Source organism: Gymnogyps californianus, chromosome 10 (genome assembly GCF_018139145.2).
Source record: "Gymnogyps californianus isolate 813 chromosome 10, ASM1813914v2, whole genome shotgun sequence".
NCBI lineage: Eukaryota > Metazoa > Chordata > Aves > Accipitriformes > Cathartidae > Gymnogyps > Gymnogyps californianus.
The window spans coordinates 16,214,569-16,240,983 of record NC_059480.1 but is presented as its reverse complement, the minus strand read 5'-3'; the positions used below and the strand labels follow the sequence as shown (position 1 = coordinate 16,240,983).

The window sequence follows — 26,415 nt, the reverse complement described above, 5'->3', positions numbered from 1 at the left end:
TATTGATACTAGGCTCTGGCACAGAGTAAAGAGAACAGGGTGGGAGTAAGTGGTCCTGGGGCCCCGTCCTGGCTTAGATTCTGTTGCCTGACCATGGGAAGGAGCCTTCCTGTTCTGCTGCCTGCTGGCAAAGTGGGGTAACTTGGCCACTTGTGTTGACCTTGTCCCTGACTAAAGTCTGAGAAAGAAGAAACCGCACCACAGAAATACACAGTGTTACAGTGAATTCTCTCTCTTGTGGAAATTGCAGATATTGACATGTTTGCATTGTGCCTGATGAGTGCTTTTGAGGAGCTGGGCTCAGTGCTTTTTAGTGTCCTGCTGCACTGAACAGCTGAAAGCCCCTGCTTGCACTTGCAGATACTCCAGTGTGAAGTGACCTGGGAAGAGGAGCTGCTGCCCCAGGGGCAATTGGTGGAGATGGGTGTTGGGGGACAGGCCTTCTCTCGCAGTCACTGACTTCTGCAGCAGCTGTGGGAGGATGTTTAAGGAGCGATCCAGTTTGCTCTGCACATTTGCTCAGGACCCACACGCCAGATCTAACCCTGTGGCCTGTGATTTGGCTTTCTGTGTGCCATGGCTCTTAGGCCGTGGAGCTGGTGTAGAAATTAAACATGGCAGTGCAGGGAAAAACAAACTGTTCTTTCCAATCCAGAGTTGACATTGGTGCTTTTCTTTTTTGTTGTCTTTGGTTGTTTTTTTTTTTTTTCTTTTGTTCCCCGCCCGCACCCACCGGTCTCTTGCAATGCATGAGATGTAACAAATGGGTCGTGTGACAGGGCTCAGTCAGATCCCAATGATGAGAGATGGCAGGATGGAGCTCCCTGCAAATGCAGGGTCTGCAAGGCAGGATGCATCTCCCAGTGGCTGTGCTGCCTCCCGGTTTGTGTTGTGCTGTGTGATGCCACCCACCAGGTACAGTTGGTGGTGGCTCACAGATGCTGGGTGGCTCATCTGGCAGAGACAGTGATGGAGTAGAAGAGCTCTGTATTGCAGATGTGTGAGATATAGGACTGGCTTCAAAGGAGCTGCTCATAGAAGATTTGAAGCTGAGGCGTGACAAATCAGCCACTGTTTTCAATGTTCCCAGCATACTCAGGCAGCACTGGGTGGATACATGTGTCTCTCAAGTCTGTGCTTTCTTTCAGTAGTTTTGTCTTCATTACCAATTAGAGATGTGAGCATGTAAATGACAACATAAAAATTAATTTTGTATGGCAGAGATGATTCCTTTTTGTTACTTGCTGGGAACTGCAAACAATTTTCTTGTTGTAGGACTATGTAAAATGGGATTTACGAACTTTGTGAGCCAAGTTACAGGCAGAACTGCTGATGCAAAATGTTGTGTCAGCAGCTGTTCTGCTCCTGAAAGCATGAGCTCTTCTGCAAGAATAGTAAAAAAAGTTGGAGGCATCCTTTTGTAATTGGATCTTTTTCTTCCTTAATTCTTTGTACGTTCCCACTGTCTCCTTGTTTAAGATCAGTGTGTTCTGGCAACAAAATGATCCTCGCTGCTGTTGCTTTCTGTATCATCTAGGACACTTTGACACTGCAAGGTGATGGGAGGAGTAAAGGGGCAGAACTAGGTGATCTTTAGAAACAGGGAACATAAAACAGCTCTTCAAATTTATGGGCTTTCTTCTGTCTTTCAAATCTTAGATTCTCTCAGAAAGACTTTGTGAAGATAAATGAGAGAATAGAAGTAACTGTTCTTTTCTTTTTCAGAGCTCAGGGAAGCATCAAACCTTATTTTCATGCTTGTTTAAAAGCATCTCTCGCATCTAGCTGAGCAGCCTGCACACTGCCAAGCATAGTAGCAAGGTTGCTAAAATAACTGTCAGAAATACCGTGAAAATATGCTCTTTCCTTGTTTTGCTCCCAGTGCTGTGATGGTTCTGTTACGCTAATGTGAACAGTTCCTTTGAATAGTTCCCTTAAACCCTTTTATTTTTTTTTTCTCCTCATCTGGCAACGATTACTTGCTACAGCCAACGTGAATGGGAGCTTTCTGATCACACTGACTTTTTTTTTTTTCTCTTTTTTTCCTAAACTAATGTAGAGTTTCTGTGACACTCTTAACACTCGTGGCTACCCAGGAGCGAAGGATACATAGGTGTGATGTTCAGGGATGGTGACATTTATGTTGCTCTGGCTGATTTCTGGGGACTGATGGGCATTTGAACTCACTAAAGAAACTGAAGGACAAAAAGAACTGTCAAAGTTCTTTAACCTATTTTCTTATGCTCAGTCAAGTTGAAACACTAGCTTATGTTGATTAACTAATCAAGTCTCAGTATTTAATTACCGCTGAGCAATAAAACTCAAAATCTAATCCTCTGTTGCTGTTCAGTGGTTCCTGGAGATTGATACAGTGTATTCCAAGATGCGTGTCACCAGGAACAAGAAAACGCTTCTGCTTTTGCATTACTTCTAGTGTTCTTTGCTGCGAATGGAGAGGCAATGACCTTGTTGCCTCGGCTCTGAAAGACGATTAGCTGTTTCTGTCTCCTGTTTGTCTGCAGTAAGATGTATTTTAAGCATTTAGCAAGTCAGTTGGTGCTGATGAACCTGGCACCTTAGCTCTGTTCACAGGTGCCAGGGGAACTGGAGACGTGCAATGCCTTGATATGTCTGACCTTTCTAACTTATTTTCTACCTGGATTCATGTCCTCTGAGACTGGGGTCATAAGGGATCCACTGTCTTAGGCCCGCTGACAGCCTGCTGCCCAGGATTTGCATATTCAGCTATTGTTTTGCTGGGGACTGTGGTTCCCTGCTGGTGCCAGGTTTGCCAAGGTCCCTTTTTATATGGCAGGTTCAAGAACTAGACTTGCTGCCGTGTGAGCTCGTGTGCCTTTGAACAGGTCTCGTCCAAGAGTCAAGTGAAAGGCACACACTCAAAATGCCAGTTTTATTGCCTGGATGAAAGAAACTGATGTCTGAAGATGTTTGACCTATTGATAACTCCAGCTCTACAAACACTGAAATTCATGAGTGCCTTCCAGGGTGTCTCTAGGTGTGGGCCCGTTTATGGACACGTACAAGTGTTCGCGAGTGTGGTGGTCTGGGAAAGGGAAGGAAATGTCATGTTGTAACACTGACTTGGGGTTCATATGTGTTTGGGGAAGGGGATATAAATAACATGCAGTACCCAATTGCAGGTCTGCTTCCAAGGAGCAGTTGCCAGAAATAAAGAAGCTTCTTTTCCCTCCTGCTGCGTGGTCCTTTTCCTTCCCTATGACAGATCAGTTGTTTCTTGGTGGCATTTGTCCTCTAAACCCTCTTCTTGTTGCAGTGTCCTTCCTCCCCACCCTAAGCCACATATGCACTCTTTCTGCTTTTCTCATTCTTCTTCACTTTCTATAAAAGCAGGCTCTGTGGTGCCACTGACTGCTTCAGCCATGCCACTTCTCTCTGTTTTGCTACCAAAAGTGCTTGTCTACAAATACTACTTTAATTTCCTCCGCTCACATCCTAGACTCCCTTCCTGTCCCTTGCCTCCAAGTTTGCTAGGTCACTTATGCCCTGATCCTTGCTCAAGCCTAGAACTAGTTGCTCCAGCCCACAGGGCCCAACTTTGACATAGCTGAACCTGCTTCTCTTGAAATATTTGCTTGACTACACTCTTGGTAGTCCTCCCATCACCTATCTGATCATTGCCAGCATATTCTTCAAAAGATTGTATTCTAATAAAGCAAGCTCTGCCTGTTGCTGTTCCCATTCTCATCTCCTTCTATGTCTCGCCTTTCAGTAGTTTCAATTGCAGAGATAGCTTAGATTGATTTTTCTGACCTGTTTAGAGCTAGTCTTTGGCTCAATTTCAACAGTGCTGAAGAGAGAGCTCTTAATCCTTCTTCTCAAATCCCCCAGCCCTTTTCTGGGTTGCCCTAAGGAACCCCTGGCCATCGTTCCAGCCTGTTTGCCAGGCATCAGAGCCCGTGGCTGAGTATGGCACAGTTCTTGCAGGTGCTTTCTGTATGACGTCCCTGAAATACGGCCTTCCTGGTCTATTCACACAGACAAAACTCTCATTTCATGTCTCAATTACTCTGATATCTCTCTTTCTGTCTGCAGTTAATGCAATATGGTGTTGCTCCTGCATCCGCAATGGATGATTGCTCCCTCACCCCTCGTTTTGACGCATATTGCTCTTTTGCCTCTTGGCGCTGGTTCTGCTTTTGTGTCTCATCCCATCTCAGCAGCATTTCTCATTCATTACTGAACTGCCACCCCCAGCCTCTGCTTGGCCTACGTACCGCATTTTGCTATCAGCACTTCTGCACTTTCTCCTTCTTGGCTTTCATGTGAAAACCACTTCCCAGAAATGCCTGCATTAACCTCACCCCTAAACCTCTCCTTTGGCACCATGTGTACAAAACCTCCTCAGCAGAATTAGACTGTCTGCAGAGACTCCTGTGCGCTACCTTGGCCTGCACTATCCTATGGTACCTACCTCCTTTCGTAGCAAACTGCCTATGAATCTGTTTTCTCTTGCTTTATACTCTGATTGTGAATGTTTTGGTACCTGTTTTCTAAACTTGGCCTGTTTTCTAAACTTGGCCAGCAGTAAGTACAGGGAGTCCTGGTCCCTGATGAGGATTCATAGACTCTGCGCTAATACTGAGTAATAATTCTTCCGTGTAAATCAGATGGTTCTTTAGCTTTTTTATCCCTTTTTCCAGGGTGACTGATGCCTGTGACTAGCTGCCTATAATCCTTGTCTCCTTGCCTTCTAGAGAACGACAGGACTGCGAGATCGCTCAGGAAATCCAAGTGAAGCTGGTATTTGAAGCAGAGCAGCGCCGCAGGCAAGAGGAAAAAGATGAGGTAACCTTTAAAGCTGCAGGGATGGCAGGGCTATTTGTAGCAGCCCTTTCAGTGCAGGCATTTCTCGGTCACTAGCCGCAGGAGTTGGCTTGCATGGTGTCAGTCCTGGTCCTCACAGATCTTGGTATGCACAGAGATTTCGGGGAGTCCTGTTACAGGAATAAGATATAGTCATAGTCCTCATGCTCAAGGGTCACAAGGATTGTTGATGCCAGTGGCCTTGCTAACGAAGAGGGCAAGTAATAGGTCGGGTCTTGTTGAGGTGTTCATTGCCCTGGTGTAGGAAAGTGTCATTGCTTATGCAGTTGGAGATCTGCTTTCTTTCTCAAGTACAAGAAGACAGGTACTACTTTTGGGAGAATCCTGGGTCATGATTTCTTGGTCTTTGCTGCAAAGACTTCAGTAGGACCCTCAGCCCAGCCATCCATCTCTGGCTTCTCCATTACCTTCCTTCACCTTCAATTTAGTCTTTCACAGACTGAACACTCTGTTGCAGTTTCTTGCTAGGAGATTCCTTTTGTGATTTCAGAATATTGCTCTGCTGCTGTTGCTTGAGAGTGGGCAGTGTGGTTTGTCCATGGTATTCAAAGGATTTGGCTTGTTGATCACTTTATTGTGTCAGCTTGTCAGCTTGGGTATTCAAGAAAGCCACAGAGTGGAGAAACACCTGTGTGAGCCTGGAGTGTGGCCCCATTTTTGATTATAGATAGCTTCCTGAGAAGTCAGAGTAGTCTTAAGATGCTCAAAAGGCACCTGGTGGCATTTTCTCCATAGGAAGAGCTTGAAGACAAGGCTGTGTTTCCTGGAAGAGCCTGAAATAAGAATGTGTCCTTACCTGACAGATGCATCAGTTAGCTCGTGCAAGTCCTCATTTCCTTCTTACACCATTAAGTCCAAGCAAGTGCTGAAAGGCTGCCCAGGCAGACATGGAAGGGCTTCCAAGAGGAGGTTGTAGCAACAAGGGTGGGAGCAACACTCTGGCTGAAGGATTTGTGCTGTAAATGTGACCATCTATCTCATTTTTTATTGGGAAGGCGAAGAGGATGCAATACTACTTATGTTGGCTGTGGGAATTGCACCTTTCCTCCTGTTTTACATAGAGCTGCTGGGATGTCAGCAGTCTGACAGCAGGTCCCTGCAACCTGTCAAACCAGTATGCTGACCATCTTGTGCTGTTGGGAGCAACCTTCAAATGAACGTGGCTCAAAGCAATGAGAAGAAGTCATAAATATTCTTTCTCTTCCTGCTGGTACATGGGAAGTTCCTAAGTGTGGCTAGAATGTAACTGTGGACTGAGTTAGGCTGCAGCTGGGTACCAGGGTGTGGGACTACCGCCCATCCTTGCAACAGGACTTCTGGAGAGCTTGAATTGATCCTGCTTTCCTTCCAGGGTTCCTCGCAGCGTTATTTGTTTTGGGTGGGCTCCTGTGCTAAGGCAGAGCCTGAGCAACGTGAGTGAGGCTGCGCAGTGCCCCAGAGGTTTGTCAGCTGGCAGAGTGACAAACATCAGAGCCCCTTCTGTAGCCCTCGGCACAGCATCTATGCACGTACCCTGCAGGACATTCTGTATTACACTGGTACTGGCCACATGCTGGGCTAATCTTGTGTTTGTCACATGTAAGGGTGTAGTAGCTGCCTGGTGTATGTGATAGCTCTCTGATATCAGTACTGGCTGGCATTGTTATGTCAGTGCTTTGCATGAGGCAGATCCAGTCTGGTGCACAGGGATTTTAAATGAAGCGCTAAGCCTGCCTGCTTACAAGTCCAGTTTGTAAGAAATAGTTGTGTGGATTTGCAAGTCCTGAGCTGTCTCAGTCCTGGAGATAATGTGCTTAAGCCCATATATTTATAGACGTACTGTTCTTGCTAGAAAAGGTTAACCTTGTCAGGGGAAGGAATTTTTATTTATTTATTTATTTATTTATTTTGTAAAGAGCCTGGTACATCCCCAGGTCCTCCACAGAGCTGGTTACTGAGCAGATCTGATCTGAATCCTGAAATAATGGTTTGTACTTGAACACCCATCCAATGTCCTCCAGTGCTGGCTTTGCTCTGGAGGGTGTTGGCTTTTAGTTTGCATTTCAGTGATGCCTTTCCTGCCCGCAATGTACGCTTTACATGTGTGGCTCTGTAAAGGTTCTGAGGATTAGGGAGGCTTAAATGAATAGCATCCAAAGGGCTAGCATGCCCTGCTGGTATCTTCCAGCTTCTCTTCCTAGCTTCAGACTAGCTCCACTGACTCGCAAGCTTCTGGGCCTCAAATGAGCAAGCCCCAGGGAGCTGTTTGTTGTTGCTAGGCCTTGTTGATCCATTAGTCATCTCGAAGGAAAACCAATTAGGAAAATGGAGTGCTGTTCTCTTTCATGGCATATCTACCAAAATTGTGACAGAAGATAAACAGCTGCAGTCCCTGCAGCGCTCCTGCCTTGTGCCTAGTCCTCTCTTCCTAATGTCCCTTTCGATTTTTCTTTTCCTTCAGCCTCTGCCTGTCAAATTGATGCATTTCCCTGCCTGACGTCCTACAGTCCTGTCCTGGTTTCAGCCAGGATAGAGTTAATTTTCTTCTTAGTAGCTGGTACAGCGTGTTTTGGATTTAGTGTGACAATAATGTTGATAACATGCTGATGTTTTAGTTGTTGCTAAGTAGCGCTTATCCTAAGCCAAGGATTTTTCAGTTTCCCATGCTCTGCCAGCAAGCAGGTGTGCAAGAAGCTGGGAGGGGGCACAGCCAGGGCAGCTGACCCGAACTAGTCAAAGGGATATTCCATACTGTAGAACATAATGCTCAGTATATAAACTGGGGGGAGTTGGCCAGGAGGGGCAGATTGCTGCCTGGGCATCGGTCAGCAGGTGGTGAGCGATTGCATTGTGCATCACTTGTCTTTTCTTGGGTTTTATTTCTCTCTCTTTCTTTTGTTATATTCCTTTTCATTACAATTATTATATTTTTATTATTGTTAGTATTTTACTTTAGTTATTAAACTGTTATTACCTCAACCCACGAGTTTTACTTTTCCCCCCCCCCCCGATTCTCCTTCCCATCCCACTGGGAGCAGGGAGCGGCTGCGTGGTGCTTACTTGCTGGCTGGGTTCAAACCACAATAAGTCCCTGTAAATTACAGCTAGTTTGAAACGAGTTCATGACTTGCTCGGGAACTTCTTCCAGTCAGAAGTGCCTTCAGCTGGAGACAGTCTTTACCTCTGTGTTTTGCTTTCCGTGGTGGAGACTAGGGGGGAGGTCCAGCCCACTCGTGTGAGTGGCTGTGCGCTTGTGTGACTTCCAAATCCTTGCTGAAAGCCCAAGATTGCACATGCAGTCGCTTCTGCCATGCTTTGGCCATTAGGGCTTTGCAGGCTTGTGTGCAGGTGGAACAAGAACCTGCAAGTCTGCCATTGGGTTGGAAGTTTAGCGGTGGGTCTGGGTGAGGTTGGATACTGGTTGGTGAGATGGTCCCTTGTGTCAGCCACGAAGTTGGAAGCCCTGTCCAGCCCAGGGGTTGAATTTGAGAGTAACCCTGTTGTGGCCGTGTCTGAAAAATTAAACTATCAAGATTTTCATAATTGAATAAAGAATTTGAATAAAAGAATCTGGAGATATTTTTTAGGGGGGAAAAGTAATGTCTGTTTTCTTCCATCTCTGCAGGACATTGCCCGTCTCCTACAACAGAAAGAACTGCAGGAAGAAAAAAAGCGCAAGAAGCACCACCCAGAATCCCAGGGACACACAGTCTATGAAGATAGCTATTATGCAGAAAATGGAGGTACGTTTCTGCTAGAGAAAGGATCAAGATCATGGCAGTATAGGTGAACCTGGTGATCTGGCAACTCCATTTAGGAGAATTCCCTTATCCTACAGTCCTGCATTCAGCACTGTAGCATTGCATCAGTTTCCAGGGTCAGGATCAGACTTCATTCTAGAATCAGGAAATATTTTGAAAAAAAAAAAACAAACGACAATTTTATAATTTTTGATGGCCTAGGTGATGGCCTGAAGGACAGGGATAGGGTGTGTGGTGTGTGTATGTGCAAGCACGCCCATGCATGCATGTTTTAAAAGGGCTTGTGGGGAAAGACAGTAGCTGATGGTACTGATAAGCCATAGTGAGTTCTGTGTAACACTGCAAGCGTGCGGGGGAGAAATGCAGATGCAATTCCATGCTTGCATTCGAAGAGAAACAGTTCCATGTGCTCGTCTGCGATGCTGGCACGGCTACGTGCATAAAGGAATAAATGCTGCATGGAACAGCCTTTCAAAAATAACTCCTTGCAGGTATGTATCCAAGCATTAAAATTAGCACAACCGCTTTGAATGACTTACTGAATAACAAGGTCATCTCCACAGAATGTCTCTGCTCTCATTATCATCTGGGACTGTATGTTGTGGAAAAGATATGACCCACAGTGCTGTATTGCTTTCTCTTGGTCGGCTTTCATGATTGAATACAGACCTTCTTTAAATTGGGAGGAGAGAATCAGGGTGTGTTTAATTATGGAGCAATCTGGGGGTGGCTTTGCTGTGCACTGGTGGTGGTTCTTGTGTTCTTTCTTCAAAAAAAAAAAAAATGTGGTGGTGAAGAGATGGGCTGCTTTTGTTTAACAGATTGTGAAGACGAAGATCAAACCTCTTATTTCTCATTTTAACATCAATGCCATTGGCGATTTTAAATGTCTTTTATTTGAACTTACACAAAGTATTTTAGTTGCAATTGGGAAGAAGTTCAAGGATGGCCAAGGAAACACAAAGCACAAAATGCAAAACAGTAACCAAGTGGAAACTTCATGACCACAAGTCCTGCTACGTGTACAGAGCTGGGAAACACTTTGATCTTGGAGTCTTATGGCCAACCCACACTTCAGTTTTTCAGAATTAAGTTGGACAAGTCCCTGAAAAAATAGAATATAGGTAATAGAGTTGCCATGAAGAGATGGTAGGACAGGATGGATTTTTATAACAAATCGGCTGACAAAAGCCTGTGACTCTAAACTGAGACTGTGGTGTGGATTTGGAGAGCAGGATATCTTGTGGGTCTAATTTTTCTTCCTGCAATAATTTGTGGTCTTGGAGGTGAGGTAGAAGGTGTTTTGCCTCACCATTCATAGTAGTGCTGTTCTTGATCCACACTGCTTAAAAACTAGAAAGGACTGGAGTGGATTTTGATGCCTGGATCATCTAGTCCATTGATCTGGAACCTCTTAAATACTCGGGCACCATTTGATTAGACTTCAGCATCCTCGGTTTGTATTGTCCTCATTGCTTGTGAACTTAAACAAAAAAAAGCCCTTGTTTTGGTTTTAGTCTGTCTTGAGACTGAATAAAAATTTGTCCACATCCAGGAGGAATGTGGATTAGGGCTATTGCTCCAAAGCAATCTGAGCTCTTAAAAAGTGGAAAAATAAACGTGAAAAAAGGCAGAGTTCCTCCCAGAAGTGTCTGTGCCATGAAAAACACTTCTGTATTTGCTCAGTGGCTTGCTGCTTGAGAGAGTAACACCAGGACTTAAAGAATGTTTACATAGCCCCTACAGAAGGTGCCGCAGGAACCGGTGCCTGCTGAGGAGTTAATCGCCCTGAGATACCTCAAAAGCAAATCTTCTGCTCGGGCTGTCTGGCATGGTTGCGTTACCTGCAGCAATCCTTTCCCAGCGCGGCCACGCTTTGCTCTTTCGTGATCTCCTGCTCTCTGCTGCTGTATTTACTGAACTTTCCTTAACGACAAAATTGAATTAATTCTTAGACCGTTGTTAGTATTGTTAAAAAACTGACTCTTGCTTTCAGGCTCTGGTCTCTGTTGTTCAGTAAGTCACTTAGATTGTTTTATTGGATACTTTTTTTTCTGTAAAACCTGTGAATGATCTAAAACTGAACAGAAAAACCAACCAGTTAACAGGAACTGCTGTGGTTACTCTTACAGTTCTTGGATTTTTAAAAATATACCTGTTCTGGATAAAAGTCACACAGATTTGTTTTCAAGGTGGATTTTCTGTAAGCTGTATTTTTGCTGGCTCTGAAGAAAAAGTTTTTTCTGAATAGAACGACTTGAAGGGAACGTTCCATTTTGGTGTGGTCCCCCTGCCTGTCCCCCTCCCCCCCCAAAATCTAGATGATTGTAAGGAAGGCAGAACTATTTATTAAAACAGAATGCAGTTCATGTGCAGTGAAATCTATTTTAAATAATTTTAGCTACTATTAAAAAAAACTCTCAGCAGTGGAGAAGGAAGGTCTTGCGCTGCTGGTTTTTGGTGGGGGTTTTTTTGTGTATAGTTCTGTTTCAAATCAGCCTCTGCTTCAAGGCAATTTTTTTCTTCAGAAATACACCTTCATTCTGAAAAGCTGCTGTAGAGAGATAATAGTTCACTCAGTGCAAGGATTTTTCTTAGTAAATAGGTCGATTGGAATATAAATCGATCAGATTGTATACAGGCAGACTGCTGCATCCTCGTAGCTGTGTCAGGTTTATTACTGAAACTAAAAGCAAAGAAAATTTCCACCTGCTTTCTGGAAAGCACGGAGGAAACAACCCTGCCAAGCTGCCTAGTATGTGGCTTTTCCAGCTACATTGCTGAGGTCAGGAGCCTGGGTTTTGTGAAGTCTTATCCTGCCGTTAAATTTCCATAGCCCTCTCTGCAGTCAGAGCCTACACTTTTATTTAGGCAATGATTAAGTGCGGGCCCTGAAACTTCTGGGTCTGCAAGAGATACGTGACAGTCTGTGGTGGAAGATATTTGGATGCTGCAGCTATCCATCACCTCATTCTTGCATTTAAAAAAAAAAAAAAAACCCAAATCCCATCCCACGTGTCTTTTTTCCTTCTGCTTTATGTGGGTCTTCCCCGCTGTTAGCTGAGGCTGTTTTTTCTGGTGAAAAACCTTGTGCCTGAAGCCAGGGCAAGGCACCAGTGCTCACAAACCAGGATCCAACCTGACCCTCTGCTTGGCCCCTCCTGGCCTTACGCCCCCGCCCCGTTGCCTCCCAGCCTCGCCTGCATCTTGTGCCCTCCATTGCAAGCCTTTCTCTGGTGGTTTCAGTATCCTGCAGCAGTGACATGTCACCAGGAGATGAGCTGCTCTGCTGGCTGTTTTTCAGCCCCAATGGCATCATTAAAAGTCCTTCATCTCCATATTGGCTTGTCCTTGTCTTAGGAGGTACTTGGACACACTTTAGGGCTGGACCTGTGCTTTCTGCTCCAGCCCCGTTGCCTCTTGTGCTGCCCTGCTGCTAGCCAGGCTGCCATTTCACTCTGTCCCCCGTTATATCCTGCAAGCATTACATCCCCGTTATTCTTCTTCCTGACGCCATCATGCTTTGCCTGCACTTCCAGCTTCTCCTTGCATCAAGCTCCCTCATCTGCATGCTGTGAGTCTGGCCTTGCTGAACCACCATTAACCCCGCACCACTAACCTGCTCGTTGTTTGTCCCCCCGTTGCTCAGAGCACCCCTGGGGTGACCCCAGAGAGCAGGCTTCTGAGCCTCGCAGGGCACGCAGTGGTGACAGGCGCACGCACCGGCAGAGAGAGCACCGAGAAGCACCCTCGCCTTTGTCGGACGGTGCCTCCGAACACAAGCATTCCACCTTGGAGGTTCGTCGGAGGTCTCCTCAGCCGAGTGAGGCCAGCAATGGCCATTGGCAGGAGTGGAAATCAGCCAGCCAGGGAAGGTCCAGGAGACATCCCAGCCTTCACCTGGAAAGAGAGGCTGAGCATGGCGCCTATGACCGCAGCAATAGCTGGGAGCTGTGGGAGAGGAGAGCAGCCGGCAGGGAGAAGCCTTGGAGACCTCCCAGTCTTGACCTGGAGTCAGAGCATGGACTCGCAGACCAGGCACAGCGCAGCAGAAAGCCAATAAGGCAAGACAGAGAAAAGCACCTTCCTCTTCTTGAGATGGAACTGGAGGCTGAGCAGGAGACCTGGCATCGGGGCGGCAGCCAGCTGATGCACCCTGAAAAACACAAATCTCGTCATCAGGGCCACTTGTCACACAGGATGGTGCATGACGAGAAGCTCCATGATGCTGAATCTAGAGATGATCATAGGAGGGGTGAGGAGAGAGACTGCAAAAGGGTGGGACACAGGAGACATTCCCCCTCCCCACACGCTGTGACCCAGGGGAAGGTTGGAGACTGCCAGCGAGACTCAGGTAACCAAGTGATGGGGAAAGTGTACATATGTGTGGGGATGGACCTTTGTGCGCCCCATCCTGGTGTCTGAAATCAGTGTTGTTTCCTTTGGAGATGCTTATCTCCAATACCTACCTGCAACGTGTACATGGTGAATCCTGCCCAGGTTTCTCCCTTACTTAGTGAGATTCTTCTTATCCATTAATGTTCTTGCTCTGTTTATTTCCTGACATGTTCCATGGTATCAGAGAGGATGAGTAAGAAAGTATTGTCGGAAATGGTGCCCTTGGTATCCTGCATTTAAGAAAAAAAACAAACACAAAAAACAAACAACCGACAACCAGCTTTTGTTTTCATGATAGATTGTGTGTTGTGGTCTTCTTGCACAGGAGAAAAAAAAAAACTAACAAAACCCCAAATGTTATGATTACACTTGTATTTTGTTGATTTGGGATGCAGGGCTGTAAGTGAGGTCAGTTTGCTTAAGCACTAACAAGCCGGCAATTTCCATCCACTTCTTATTGAAAACTCAGCTGGCAACATAATCAATTCAGCGGGCAAGGTTCGGTAGTGGCACTAGGTGTCTGACTGGGCTCTATTTGTAAGATGAGGTTCTTATCAAATTCTGTACAAGTGGGTTTTTCTGGGAAACATGTACCTGTGTAGTTCTTGTTGTTCAGTAATACTTGGGGACTGGCAGGCTTTAAAGATCCAGATCCATCTTTCTGCTTTTAAAACCACACTGAGGGTAGGGGTGACCTGTCTCTTAGTGAAAGTAGGAGTTTAGAGACTTGGATCTGTGTCGGAAACGTGTGCTTTAAGCCATCTGACTGGTCTTCACGTGGATAAGGTGGGGATGATAATGCATGTCTGTCTCTGGGATGCTGGGAGAATTATTCTTCATCTTCACCATGCAAAAGTTTTCTTTGGGGAAGTAGAGGGTGTCAATCAGGTCTTTATATATAATCAGTAGGTCGTGATTTGCCCTGATACAACGTGGGCCCAAGTGACTCAATATCCCATCACATTGAGTCAAAATAGCCAGAAGCTCACATCCTCTTCCTGTGGGCCATGGTCATGGTGGGCTTCATGCTTCCCTGAGTGTGGGCAGAAGTGATGTGGAAGTAATGTTTATTGTTGTCTTCTGAGGAAATGGAGCCTGGCACTGATCAGTGTGTGAAGAAAGCTCAGCCTCGGGCTGGCCAGCAAACAATTCCTGGAAATTTACTTTTATTCTTTATAGAGCTAATGCTGTACAGGAGCCTGTTGGCCATGCTGTTGTTCATTCCAGCATGGTAAAACTGTGTTTACCTTGACCTTGGAAGCACTCTGAATAATTTAACTCTGACCAAGCTGGTGCTTTTTGCCAGAGTTTCGGTGCTGGCCAGAGATTACAGCTCTTCACAGCTTGGATTGATCAAAGTGTGCTGGGAAGGGTCAGGTCATACGCTTAACCATAACATGCCAGAGCTGAAGTTTTCTTCTTATGCTAAGATGGTTTGTAAGAGGGGTGTTAACTGCTTAAGATCATTGATCAGTTGATTCAGACAAAACAAAAAGCAGAAAACCCCACACGCCTCCTTTAATACCTGTAGAAGAGGTGGTTTCCTATTCCATGGTTTTGTTCTGGGTTGATGCATGAGGTCTCTGGCCCTCTGCAGTTAGAAGTCTTCGGGATGCTTGGTAGTTTGTTGGTAGATGCAGAGGAAGTTTTTCAAGGTCAGTTGGTTACTTCATGTTTTTCCCTTGGTCTTATGAGATGGAAGGAAACTGATAGGTGGCCCAGGAAGATGTAACAGGTATTTATAATAAATGTGTAAATGGTGTAGCTGGAGGCATGAAAGTTTTGAGTGAAACTTTCTGGGTTTGAGGTGGAAGAGAGACAGACATCTGGAGTGTTTGTATACTTTGGACATAAAGCAGAAAGCTCATTTACATGTCTGAGATGTCTGAACAATACAGTTCAGACTGCAGATGGAAGGAGAAGGCATTCATTGTATGTGAGTGAAGTCATGCATTTTATAACAGGGATACAATGAGACTCCTTTGATGGCCTGGTGCAAGTGGACTATGGAGAGACTCTCAAAATGCAACATTTTAAATTACTTGGAGATGGTTTAACTTTAAAATAAACAAATAAAACTCTGTACTCAAAGGAAGAACTGAACCTCATATGAACTTCAAAAATGTTTACTTGGCTGTTTTCTCATTGTGAATTGTAAAATTCATGGGTCAGCCCAAGGAATAAATTGTCTGAAACCTCATGTGAGTGTGTCCCAGGCAACTTTTGCAGCCCGTGGTGCTCCAGCGGTGTGTTCACAGACTCTGCTGAGCTCGTAACAGATGTTGGGCTGCTCTCTGCTGCCCAGTTTTGCCAGTGTATCTGTATCAATGCAGAGTGTGAAAAGTTACAATTCCTTTGCTAGCATCACTGTGTCAGCAAAGACTGCCTCAAGGGACATGGCCTCTTCTGCCATGTAGTTGCATTTGTCATTTAAGGGATAGTGTATCAGATATTTCTATATGCATAGAGAAACGTCCCTAAGGTGCGTGCTGCACCTCAGCTAAAGGTACTCTCAAACTAGCTGTCTGGCAGGTATGCTGTTCTGGTCTCTGGTTCCCTTGAGTGGGACTTTCACAGGTGGCTGAGGAGATACTGAGGATTTCCTTACCAAAGCATTTGGAAGATGGTTGAGTTGATTGTTTTCTCTCACAATTCTGTAGGCACTAAATTGAGGGGGACGAAGCAAGCCATGTATGACACACCCCGAAGGGAACAGGAGTTGTCTGACGCAGAGATTGCTCGGAAGCTGCAGGAAGAGGAGCTCCTGGTAAGTAGAGAGGATGCATTAGTCAACTCGAAGGAACTAAGGTAGCCAGTGATGACAACTTTAATTTGTAAACCTTTTATATATGATAGTGACTTTAAGACCTAAGGTCTTGCTGTTGTGCATTCTGGTAATTATGTTTGTCTCCCATACACACATATATGGAGTGACAGCTGGTGTCCAGCCAGTAGAGCCCTGTTTTCTGAAATGAACACCCCAAAATCAAATGATCGAAGCAGAGTGATATTATGTGAACATTTTCAGGCAGGTGAAGATGGCCTGTAGTCAGTGTGGTCAGCCCAGAAGTGAGACAGGCCAGTGCCCATCTTTGAGAGAGAGGGCAGCAGGGTGGGCAATGCTTTGTAGTGTGGCCTGGCAGATAGATGAGGGCAAAACTCAGCTGGAAAGCTGAAATGACAGTTTGGTGTTGGGTTGTGAGGTAAGTATTGAGGTAGCTAAGTATATTTGGAGGGAATGGTAGCGTATTTGTATGGGCACCTACTTGCCTTGCCCAGTAGGTTAATGGGTATGAATAATTCAGAGGTGTTACTCTTTTGTCTCTGTTTTTTCTTCCCTTCCCCGCCCCCCCCCCCCCCCCCCCCAGGCTAATGAGGCAGATCAGAAGGCAGCTCAAGTAGCCCAAGATGAGGTGAGCAAGAAGTCAAATGCTTGTGGTATTCCTTTACTTGTGGAAACTGCTAAACCCCACTTGTCCCCTCTGACCCTCTAGTTGTTTGTTTCCTTCCTTGTAGGGGAAGCTCAGGGCTCCAGTGGGGTTTGCTTGTAGCTGGTTTTCATGTATATGCTCATACTGGCTAAGCAAGGCATTGTGCTGCCTGTTGCAACCGTGGCAGAGGAAGGAAGTTTATGACTGTGTAAGAGCATCTCTTGTAACTGAGCCCCAAGGGAGATTATCAGAGATGCTGCGAGATGAGTCCTCCCATTGAAGGAAAAGGGATAAAGGGCAGAAAGGCTCTGCAAATGCAGTTCCGGCAAATCAGAGATCCACTGGGCATGCTGCATGTAGTCAGTCTTAATTCTGCTCTGTCACTTGATTTCTGATCACAGATGAGTGAAATCCCGGCTTTGCACCCTTCCCATTCAGCAGCTGTCCATAGGAAAGGGTTTAAATAACTCAAACCCACAAGAGCAGTAAAACTGTCTGACACACTCTCTGTATTTTCCCTCCTAGGAAATTGCCCGACTCTTGATGGCCGAGGAGAAAAAGGCTTTCAGGAAAGGGAAGGAGAGAGAAAAGCCTTCCTTTGAAAAGAGGAGGCATGATCAAGACTGGAAGGTATGTCAAGCTTCAGGAGGTGCCACAAATGAAGTGCTACGATGTTATTCCTATTTCCAGAGGGAGGTGAGGGTGTGTGGCGAGAGCAAGAGGAGTGATGCAGACTCTTGCACCCAAAGGGTCTTGCTGCCTGCTATTCAGCTGCTTCCCAAGCCTTTTGGAGCCACCTCCTTGGTTAGATGCTCTTTGGCTTCGGCCTCAAGCAAGGTAAGCCTTGGGCTCTGGCCTTGGAGGTTGGCACTGGATGCCACAGCACCCTGTCAGTTCTCCTGGTGCAGGACCTTCCTTCTGCTGAAATCCTGACTGTAGCAATAAAAGCAGTAGTTGGTTCTGTTTGTGCACCACAGGTATAAGGACAACACAGCTGCTCCAGTTGTCACTCTGCTTCATAATAAAATTGGCTCTATAATGAAAGTATTGAGTGTATCAAGCCTACGTTTTTGTATAAGTAATACTACAGAGGCTTGGCTAGCCGATGTGGAAGGTGATAGGAAACAGATTTCATGGTCTGTAGTGGTAAGGTGGTAAAGGGGGTGTTGTGTTAGTCTTGGGCCAGTTGGAGACGGGTCCCCCAGCACTGCCTCATATGTAGAGGAAAAACTGAGTTTGGCTCGGCAAGGCTGAGTTTCATTTGCTGGAAAGTGGTCCTGATGCTGCCATTTGTACAGGTCTGGCTGTAGTTAGTTGTGTGTGTAAACTGAGCACGAAAGGACTGCATGGAGCTGTGGCAGCCTCAATGCACTGGCTGGTGTCTTGCAAGGCACACAGATAAGCTGCTTTCCCTTCTTCTTCCCATCAGCATGATGCAAGTGAGTCCACGCGCTCAAGGTCAAAAGAAGGGCCTGAAACTCAGCGACACAAAGGTGACAGGTCTTCAAGGTGAGCTTGAACTGGCTGGTGAAAATGGGGAAATGCAGTTGGGAAGCTGCTCGGAAGCTGAGTCCTAGGGAGAAGTTGTGGGGTGACCAGCCTGACCCACCCACAAGGGGCTTGGTAGCAAGCAGAGGTTTTAGCACTGAAAAGAGATGGAGGGTGCAGAGCCTGTGAGGTGTTCGGTGACATGCGTCACTCGCTGTGCTCATGGCATTTGTCCATATTGGTCTCCCTGCCTGGCGCTGACGGAGATTGATGAGCTTGTGCAGTGACATTTGTTAAATGGCAGAGAAACATTGAGAGGGTTAAAGAGCTTCTGGGGATGTGAAACCAAATGTCGTCTCTGGGCAGGAAGGAGTAATCACGATGCATTTGCACAGCTGATCCCTTGGGTCCCTGCTCCCCAGTTAAGCCCTGTACACTGTTCCCGCTGCCATGTGTGGACACCCCACTGCAAGCAAGTATGTTGTGCTTTGGGGTACCTCATCCCAGAGCTGATGGGAACGTGCTGTAGCCCTTCTGAATCACTCAGTACTCTGGCCTGGTGCTCCTGATGGGGGACTGAACCCTGAACATGACCCTGGTGGCTTTGATTTCCAATTCTGATATAAGCCTAGAAATTCTTGTTGAATTGCAAAAGAAACAACAAACAAGGCGTGCAGGTGGAGACTGAGAGATCTTATTAAAATACTCTGGGCTTAAAACTGGGCAAGCATTGAATGCTTTGAAATGTTTCTCTCCTTTTGAGTGAGGTTTGCGTCAAACTTCATAATGGAAATTCTTTGTTTCCTGACAACTTGAAACCATTATTAAATTAAAGCGGTCCATGAGACGTAGTGAATACTGTGCGTTTCTCACCGCAGAAACAGTAACAGGCTGTGCACAGAGGAGCTGGTCTGCAGGTGGAAAGTCTCAGCCAGACACAGTTTGCATCGAACTGACAGGGACAGACCAGGCAGCCGAGATGTTGCTTTTGCCATGCTGTTACACCTCTCAGGTTTTCTCCCAACACTTTTTCCCCCCCGCCCCCTGCGCTTGGCAGGTCACAGCCTCTTCTTGATGACTTTGAACACGCCCGGTATTACACAAGCCAGCCCAGCCCGTTACGCCAGATCCCCAAACCTGAGCACTCTCCTAAAGGTAGGATCAAGCCCATGGCTGCCCCAGCAGTTGGGTTATTGTGGGCTGTTTTCCTCAAATAACCAGCCTGAAGGACAGGACCTTTGAAAGAGGGATGCTAATAGAGAGAAGGAATGGATATTATTACCCCAGCAGGCAGGTGATGCTAATCACTGTTCAAGTTGTACTTGCTGAGCACGTTGCAGACTGGGAGACTGAGAAGCTGAATTGGTTTGCCTTGAGTTTGTCAAACTGCTCTCTGCTTGTCTTCCGTGATCTCTTACTGATGAATGACTGTAAATTCAGGCAGCAAATGAAGGAGAAATAACATGAAGACAATGACATGATGGACTTTAGGTGACTCACTAGTATCAAACAATCCAATACAAGACAAAACCTTGCAGTATCACCTGTCTCGTGGGTGGATGGGATGATCAGACTGAAGCTTGTCCTGAGAACAGGCTTGTTTTGTTCCTATAGCATCTCAGCACTGCTTTGTTGGCTTGTTTCCTGAAATCAGTTGGCACAAGAGCAGTGTGGTTAGGGTCACCGCCCCGCCCCCCCCCCCCCCCCCCCCCCCCCCAGTTTTTTAAATCTGAATGCCAATTGTCTGAGTTACCTGTAGAGTCCCTGGGGAGGAGAAGGGGAAGCCAGAGTTCGACTCAGTCACTCAGATTTCTTCCAGCTTCACTGATTGTGGCTTAAATGTGGACAGTTTACTTCTCAAAATTTGAAGTTTGGGAAACTTTTGCATTTTGTCTTCATCAAACAAGCTGGAAAGTTGGTGGCACTTCATAGAGTCTGTAAGCCCAGTGTTCATTCCGTTTTCTTTAGTGAGACTGTGCAATGTGGATGCAGTGCCATTCACAGCCTAGAAGAAATGCGAATGCCTGCCTATCTGTGGACCTATCCTTCCTTTTGCTTGAGTAATGTAACATACGGTTCTTATTTTGTTATTTGACTTTACCAGTACCCTGGAAGTCACACAGACATCGAAGAGGGTAGGACAAGTAAAAGATGACTGCGGGTAGTAGTTTCTTCACCAGGATCTATCCTTATAGATTTTTTTTTTTCTTTCTGTTTGGCTTTCCAGGTTCCCGTAGGAAGCAGTAAACTGTGCTGCCTTTGCTTTGGTACCGACTATTCTGTAGCAAACATTACTGGAATTGCCAGGCAACTTTCAATTCCTTACCCAATGGGATGTCCACCCTCCACTCCCAGGATCTCCTCTTTTTAAGTGTCATCATATTAATAAGGAACATTGTTCATTTCAATTTCTTACTCATATGTGATCACTTAAGCAGTGCAGTATAATCTAGCCGCCACTGAGCTGTGTGAATCAACTAGCTGACTTAACAGCTCCCTCTTACATTCTTTTGAAGCTTTCTTTTTCTTTTTATTTTTAAGCTTTGGCTGGAGCTTTGACAAATACAGATGCATGTACAACAGGGAGGAGAATCCAAGAAATGAGTTGGGTTATGGCAATGCAGCAGAACGTTAGAAGTACAAGTCCTTTCCATTAGGATGACTTAGCAAAGAGAGTTATAAGAGGAAACACGTTTCTTCCTGTGCTGGGTAAGACAGCTGAGCCAACCTGACAGTCATACTAGCTTGCAGGAAAGAGAGAGCATCTTCATAATGTACACCAGCAAAAGCCAGAACCTGGGACTGGTGAGAGAGAAATTGCCTATAGAACAAAATTTCTGCACTGCTGTATTTCTTTCTAGGGTTTCCAGGAATCTGGGTAGAGTGTGTAACCAGGCATTTAGCTCCAGGATGTAGGATAGAACAGTTAAAAGGAAAGACAATTTCAACTGAAATTAGACCTTGTGTGCATGACTTTTAAGACATGCCAGGGAGTTGATGAAGCTGTGAGTTGTGGATTGGGCAGAATCATACAAACAGATTTAAATGCCTGAAGGGACCTCTGTGGTCACCTGCTTTGAGCTTCAGTGTGCTGGAAGCCAAGGAATTTCACTGAAGCCAAGTAGGAACTACTGTAACTCCTAGCTCAGTTGCTGATGCACTTGAGTACAGTAACTTGTGTCTGAACCTGCATATGTCTTGGAAACATGGGGCTGAAGGAGGGCTATATGGGCATTGAGCTTTGAATCCAAAATCTACAGTTACAGGCAACTTTGAGCTAGACACAGAGTGCCGAACAGTCCACACAATGTCTGTGCTGACTGCTTCCCCTCTACACTGCTCCATCCAGCACCCTGGGCAGACTCCAGTCAGGATAAAACTATTGCTCTCTAGGATATAGCAGGGTCTGCAAGTTTAAGTTGTCTGTATAGATTTGCCCATGCAGGTGTGTTTTTTATTTTTTTTTTCCTTTGGATGGCTCATTTTCCCTCCACTCTTTGAAAATCGTGCTTCTCTTGCACAAACAAGTAGCCTTTCCCCTTGACATCCTCTCATTTCAATTCTTTTGTCTTTTTAATAATCTTTTTTTTTTGCCACTTTTCCAGGTGCATTTTTAAACTACAAAGCTGAGCATCTGGATGCTGGCTTGGAGTCTATTCAGCTAGTACAATGTAGTTATTCATTTGCCAGTCCAATTCATGGCAGCAAGCCTGGCTGCCTTGCCCCTGCAGCCCAGCTTCCTTAATGCCCAGCACTGAGTCTGTCCCACCACGCTCTTTGTCTGCTGCTGGCAGCTGCAATTCTGCTGCTGGCTTTGCGGAGGAGGGAGGCAGAGCTGTGACTGTACTTGCCCTCACCACCGATCTGCCTGGGAAAGGAGTCTTGACAGCTCTGTAGAGCTTTGTGGAGAGCACGTGCTGGCGTGGACTACCGATAAGAAATCGGAAGAGATCATGGCGCTCTGCTCTTTCACTAGTGCACAATTCAAGCCCCAAGGCAGCTTTAAGGCTTTAACCTTGGCCGTTGTCCTTGGTCAGGATGGTTACCGAGGCAAATCACTAGGAAGATAGCAACTCCTTTTTCACATAAGTTGCAGGGGCAAGTTTAATACCACAGCACAAGCCCATGCCTTGCTTTGACCAACAACTCAAGAAACTTCCATCTCCTACCCCCACTGGCCTGGTAGCAGCAGTTCACTACCTGTGAAGAACCAGGTAACCCCGATAGACCTCTGCTCCAGGCATACGCTAGCCAAAAATCTTGTAACGTAGGACTTTGTGCGTTGCCAGCATCCTGCTAGCTGCGTACCCTTGCTTCCAGATTGTGAGCTTCCTCACCTGCATGAACCCTTAAGTGACTTGCAAGGTCTTGCTTGCTTGCTGCTTCTTCTCAGGAAATATCCCAGCCAGTGGCTAGATTTTATTGTCCTTGCCTTGTTCCCTCTTCTTGTTCCATCTCTGTCCATTCAGAAGTGTTAACGTTGTTTTAAAGGATCTGGAAAAAGAACAACATAGACCCTGTTTTTTTCTTTTTTATTTGATAACTTGGGCCAATGTGGCAACCTCATCTGCAAAGATTTTATTTTGTAAAAATTTATTTTTGTATTTCATGTAACAGTCAAAATTTCTACTGCTGAAAATGCCATTATTTTTCTTTTCTGTGGGTTTTTCCCCTCCATTGCCATCAGAGTGTTTATTGTTGTGAAATGGATGCCTGGTGGGGTTTTATGAACTTAATACTCTCTACAAACACCCCAGTCCAGGCCCTGCTGCTTGTATCATCTGGTGCACTTGTGAAAACTGGATGGGGAAAACTCCTGCCAAATCAGAAAGTGGTTGTGCTTTGTACTTGCTCTGCGTGGGGAAAAATGGTGACCCTCTGCAAAAGGCAAGGGGAAATCGCCAACTAGGAATTCAGCCCTCCCTGGGCCTCCGTAGCTGGCTGTGACGGGCTTTCTTGCACTGCAGTTGGCTGATGTAACTTCTGTCTTACCCTAATCAGAAAAGTCATGAAGGCCCTGAGCCCGCTGACATTTGAAGAACCTATTAATTCAGGAGGGATGCTTGGGAGTATCCAAGTTGTTGACTTCAGTGGGAGTGAGTGGAAATGATATGAGAGAGAACTCTGGTTGATTTTATTTGGAAGCTGGGTAAAGTCTGAAGAACACCTCGGTGCCTACTCTGTGGAGCTGTAGGATCTCCTTAATGGCCTCCTTGGGCCAGCCAAGCTTTCCAGCCATGGCACCAAGAGACAAGAGCCCAAGGGAAGGTTCCCAGGAGCATCTGCTGCTTCCTTGGATGCCTTCAGGGAGTACTGAGTGTTTTATGGGCTGCTTTGCTCTATATCCTCCCTTAGTCCTTACCTTTTTATTCCTACTCCCTACCTTTATTCATTTGCTGTCCCTTATAAGTGTTTCTCCTGTTTTATTTTTCCATAGCCCTTGTGAAAAGGGGGGCCCTAAGGTTTTTGTTAGAAGGGGCTGACACTTATCGAGAGAGAGAAATGGTAGGAATGGTAGCTGAGGAAAGCATGTAGTAAATGGGGTATAAACAGAGCAATTGTTCATCTAACATACCTTGTGGGCCTCATGCAGTCATGCAGGTTAGAGACTTCCTGAGGCAAAGGTTGCAACTGGACTTGCATGTTTAGTAACCACTTTTGGAAGGAGATTCCATGGTCCCATTGAAGTCAACAAGAGTTGAGTTAAGATTATGGATGAACAAGGAGCCAACTTATCTTGGGGCTCAGCAGCCACGATGCTCCTTAGAGTCACGAAGATGCAGCTTGTGTAGGCAAGATACAAAATCAGCACCTTGCACCTGTGTCCCTGGAAAGAGGCATAAGAAAGTTGATCTTTTAAAAAGAAACAATCAGAGCAATATTTCCTTTCTATGACAGAAAAATGTTTAAGTAACTATTTTCTCCTTGTTTTGTCTCGCCAAGTTTTAGTAGCTTTGCCTATGGTTTTGCTCTGGATTTAGTAGCATGTTGGAGCCCTTGCTGGGACCCCTGCCCAGGTCATTCAGGTCTTGCATCCCTTTCTGACTCTGCATTAACAAGGCAACAGGCACCATGTGGAAAATTCATCACCGTGAAATCCTGGCGCTTCCTAATCTCCATAATAGGCACATCTCACCAGCAAGAGCTCTCGCCACCTCCGTGCCTCCGTCCGAAGCACAATGGTCTGCAGAAGAGAGGTCGGGCGAACCAGAGTGATCGTGCCTTACATGCAGGGATACTCGATGTCTTCAGCAGGCTGATCTGAGTCACCTTGCTATGAAACACTGTCTTAACGTGGACTGTACAGCTTCCTGCGGCGAGAAGCAGTTGTCATCACGTGGATAGATCCAACAGCTTAATCTCATCTGTTTTTTAAAGAACTTCATGGTTTTGAACTTAGTGGAGTAGGAAAATATCAGCTGTTAGGGGATAGATGAAGTCTCATCATTGAATTTCTCCTCTTGGGGTGGAAGGATAGAAGTTACAAATGCTGCAGTCTGCTTCACTCTGTAAAAGGGATCTTGTATGTACAGTATTTTTATATCTCTGCATTCCCACCTGTCAGGATTTGAATCAGGATTAATAACATTCTCTTAGGGAAGAAAAAAATGGATTTTTATTTTTACAGTGCTAGACCTTTGTGCATTTTTATTTTGTGCCAAATCACAGCCACTGTTACATTCTAGTGTTTTCATTCAGTTTATTGCTATTGATCAATGTGTATATTATATATATTTTTATTATCAAGGTTTTTGTTTTAATTCATGTTAACCTGTATGCAAACTAACTGTGGATTGCTAATTTATATATGAAGGGGAGCACTTGGAGACAGTGTGAGGATTCCCCTACTTAGTTTACACTCTTGTAATCTAGCACAGCCAGTCCATGAAACTCATTGCTTCTTACACAGAATGATTTCCTGGGTGTCTGTCACCCTGAGCAGATTGCTGCTGCTGTTCCTCACGGCAGCACTGGCACTGCAAGGCTATGTTAGATGCAATAGGAAACGAAGCATAGCTTATAGCATGGACTGACGGGCAACTGAGCTCTCTGCTGTCCTGCTCCTGGCAGTGATGCCAGGGAGGGTGCTGCAGCAGGAATTCCCATCTGGGGGTGACTTTGAGGTTTACTCTGCCCTATATCTGTCCCCAGCCGATGGACAGTTGGTTTTGCCCCACTCTCTCAAGACGTTCAGTGCTTAGTTTCGCAGTAGCTTTGGGAGGTGGGTGTGGGATATAGCACTGAGGCACAGCGGCATCCCTCGCGTGAAGTATACCACAGGTAGCTTGTCTTTTTTGTTGCAGAGGACAGGCATAAACCTACAGAGATCCCAGTTTACTGTACTCTTTTTAAAACATGTGCCGTAGCACATTTCTGGCTGTGTGATACTGCTGTGGAGGCTCTGGCTGTGCTGCAAACAAGTGCCACTTGGACTGTTACACCCAGGACAGGCTGCAGGACACAGGTTTTGTGTTGAGAAGCTGCACTGCCCTCAGCTTCTGGGCTGGAGATATCATCAGCCGCCTCCTCCCTGTGAGTAGCACAGGGCAAGGCTTAGCTGTGCAGTTTGGGCTCTGCCAGGAGAGTCCCAGAGAGGACAGTGGCACAAAAAAACGAGTACTTTCTACTTCACAGTAAACAAGTTCCACTGTATCAGTGTTCATTCTAAGTAGACTCCACGGTGTGTCTCCAGCTGCATCTGTGCACTGCAATATAGTTAATTCCCTCAGAGAAATAACTGCAGTTGTCTCATTTAGCTCTTCAGGGTAAACTTTCAGCCTGTTGAATCTAAATATTAGCCATGCGAGGAGATGGATTAGTCAGAAGACTTAAATTCCTCAGAGCTGCAAGTGTACCCTGTGTTGCAACAGCTAATCCTTAAATATAAATTGCGCACTGACAATAATCCGTCTATGCAAGCCTATTTTTTTTCTTATTTTTGACTGTTCACTCTATAATTTTACCAGGTTTGGCATAGAACTTCTGAATGACATTTAACCAAAGTATCATGTCCATGTGTGTATAGCATGTTTTGCTTCATACTCCTGAATTCTCATTGAATGTAACGGGAACATTGCCTTGCCCCATTTCGTTCAATAAACCGCTGTATTTTGTTATCCGCCACATCCTTCTGTCCTTCTGTGTGCTTTTCTGGAAACACTGAAGTGGGTTACACAAGAGCAGGAGAAAACAACACTTCGTTCCACCCTTGGTTCCTGGAGCTCAGCTGCTTCTACCAATAATTATGTTCTTCCAATGTAATAGATGTAGCAAAACAACAAATGCATATTTAATTTGATTATTTTTGTGGCCAGACAGATGGAAAAAAGGCTGTGTAATATCTTGGAAAGGATCTGGACTGTTTCATTTCCTGAGACTGTGATACTGAAAAATAAAGCAGTGTAATTATTTGCAAGGGTAGGATACTTCTTTTTCTTTTTTGTTATCATAGCTTTTTAGTTTGCAGAAAGCCAGCTTCAAGCTTCCCAAGA

At 45.6% G+C, this 26,415-nt stretch overlaps 1 protein-coding gene across 5 annotated transcripts in view; it reads left to right on the top strand.

Annotated features, from left to right (window-relative positions):
* The window catches only part of CCDC50 (coiled-coil domain containing 50), a 45,448-nt gene extending 19,399 nt beyond the window's left edge, over positions 1-26,049 (top strand). The window contains exons 4-11 of one of the 5 annotated variants that reach the window (XM_050902315.1): positions 4,737-4,827; positions 8,471-8,588; positions 15,665-15,771; positions 16,373-16,417; positions 16,961-17,065; positions 17,865-17,944; positions 18,981-19,078; positions 24,049-26,049. In XM_050902315.1, coding sequence (XP_050758272.1) covers positions 4,737-4,827; positions 8,471-8,588; positions 15,665-15,771; positions 16,373-16,417; positions 16,961-17,065; positions 17,865-17,944; positions 18,981-19,078; positions 24,049-24,188 — 784 coding nt within the window. In that variant the 3' untranslated portion in view covers positions 24,189-26,049. Of the gene's footprint in view, positions 1-4,736; positions 4,828-8,470; positions 8,589-15,664; positions 15,772-16,372; positions 16,418-16,960; positions 17,066-17,864; positions 17,945-18,980; positions 19,079-20,150 lie in introns of all 5 variants that reach the window. The other 4 variants (XM_050902318.1, XM_050902317.1, XM_050902319.1 and 1 more) reach the window with 4 other exon arrangements.
* The last annotated feature ends 366 nt before the right edge of the window (positions 26,050-26,415 follow it).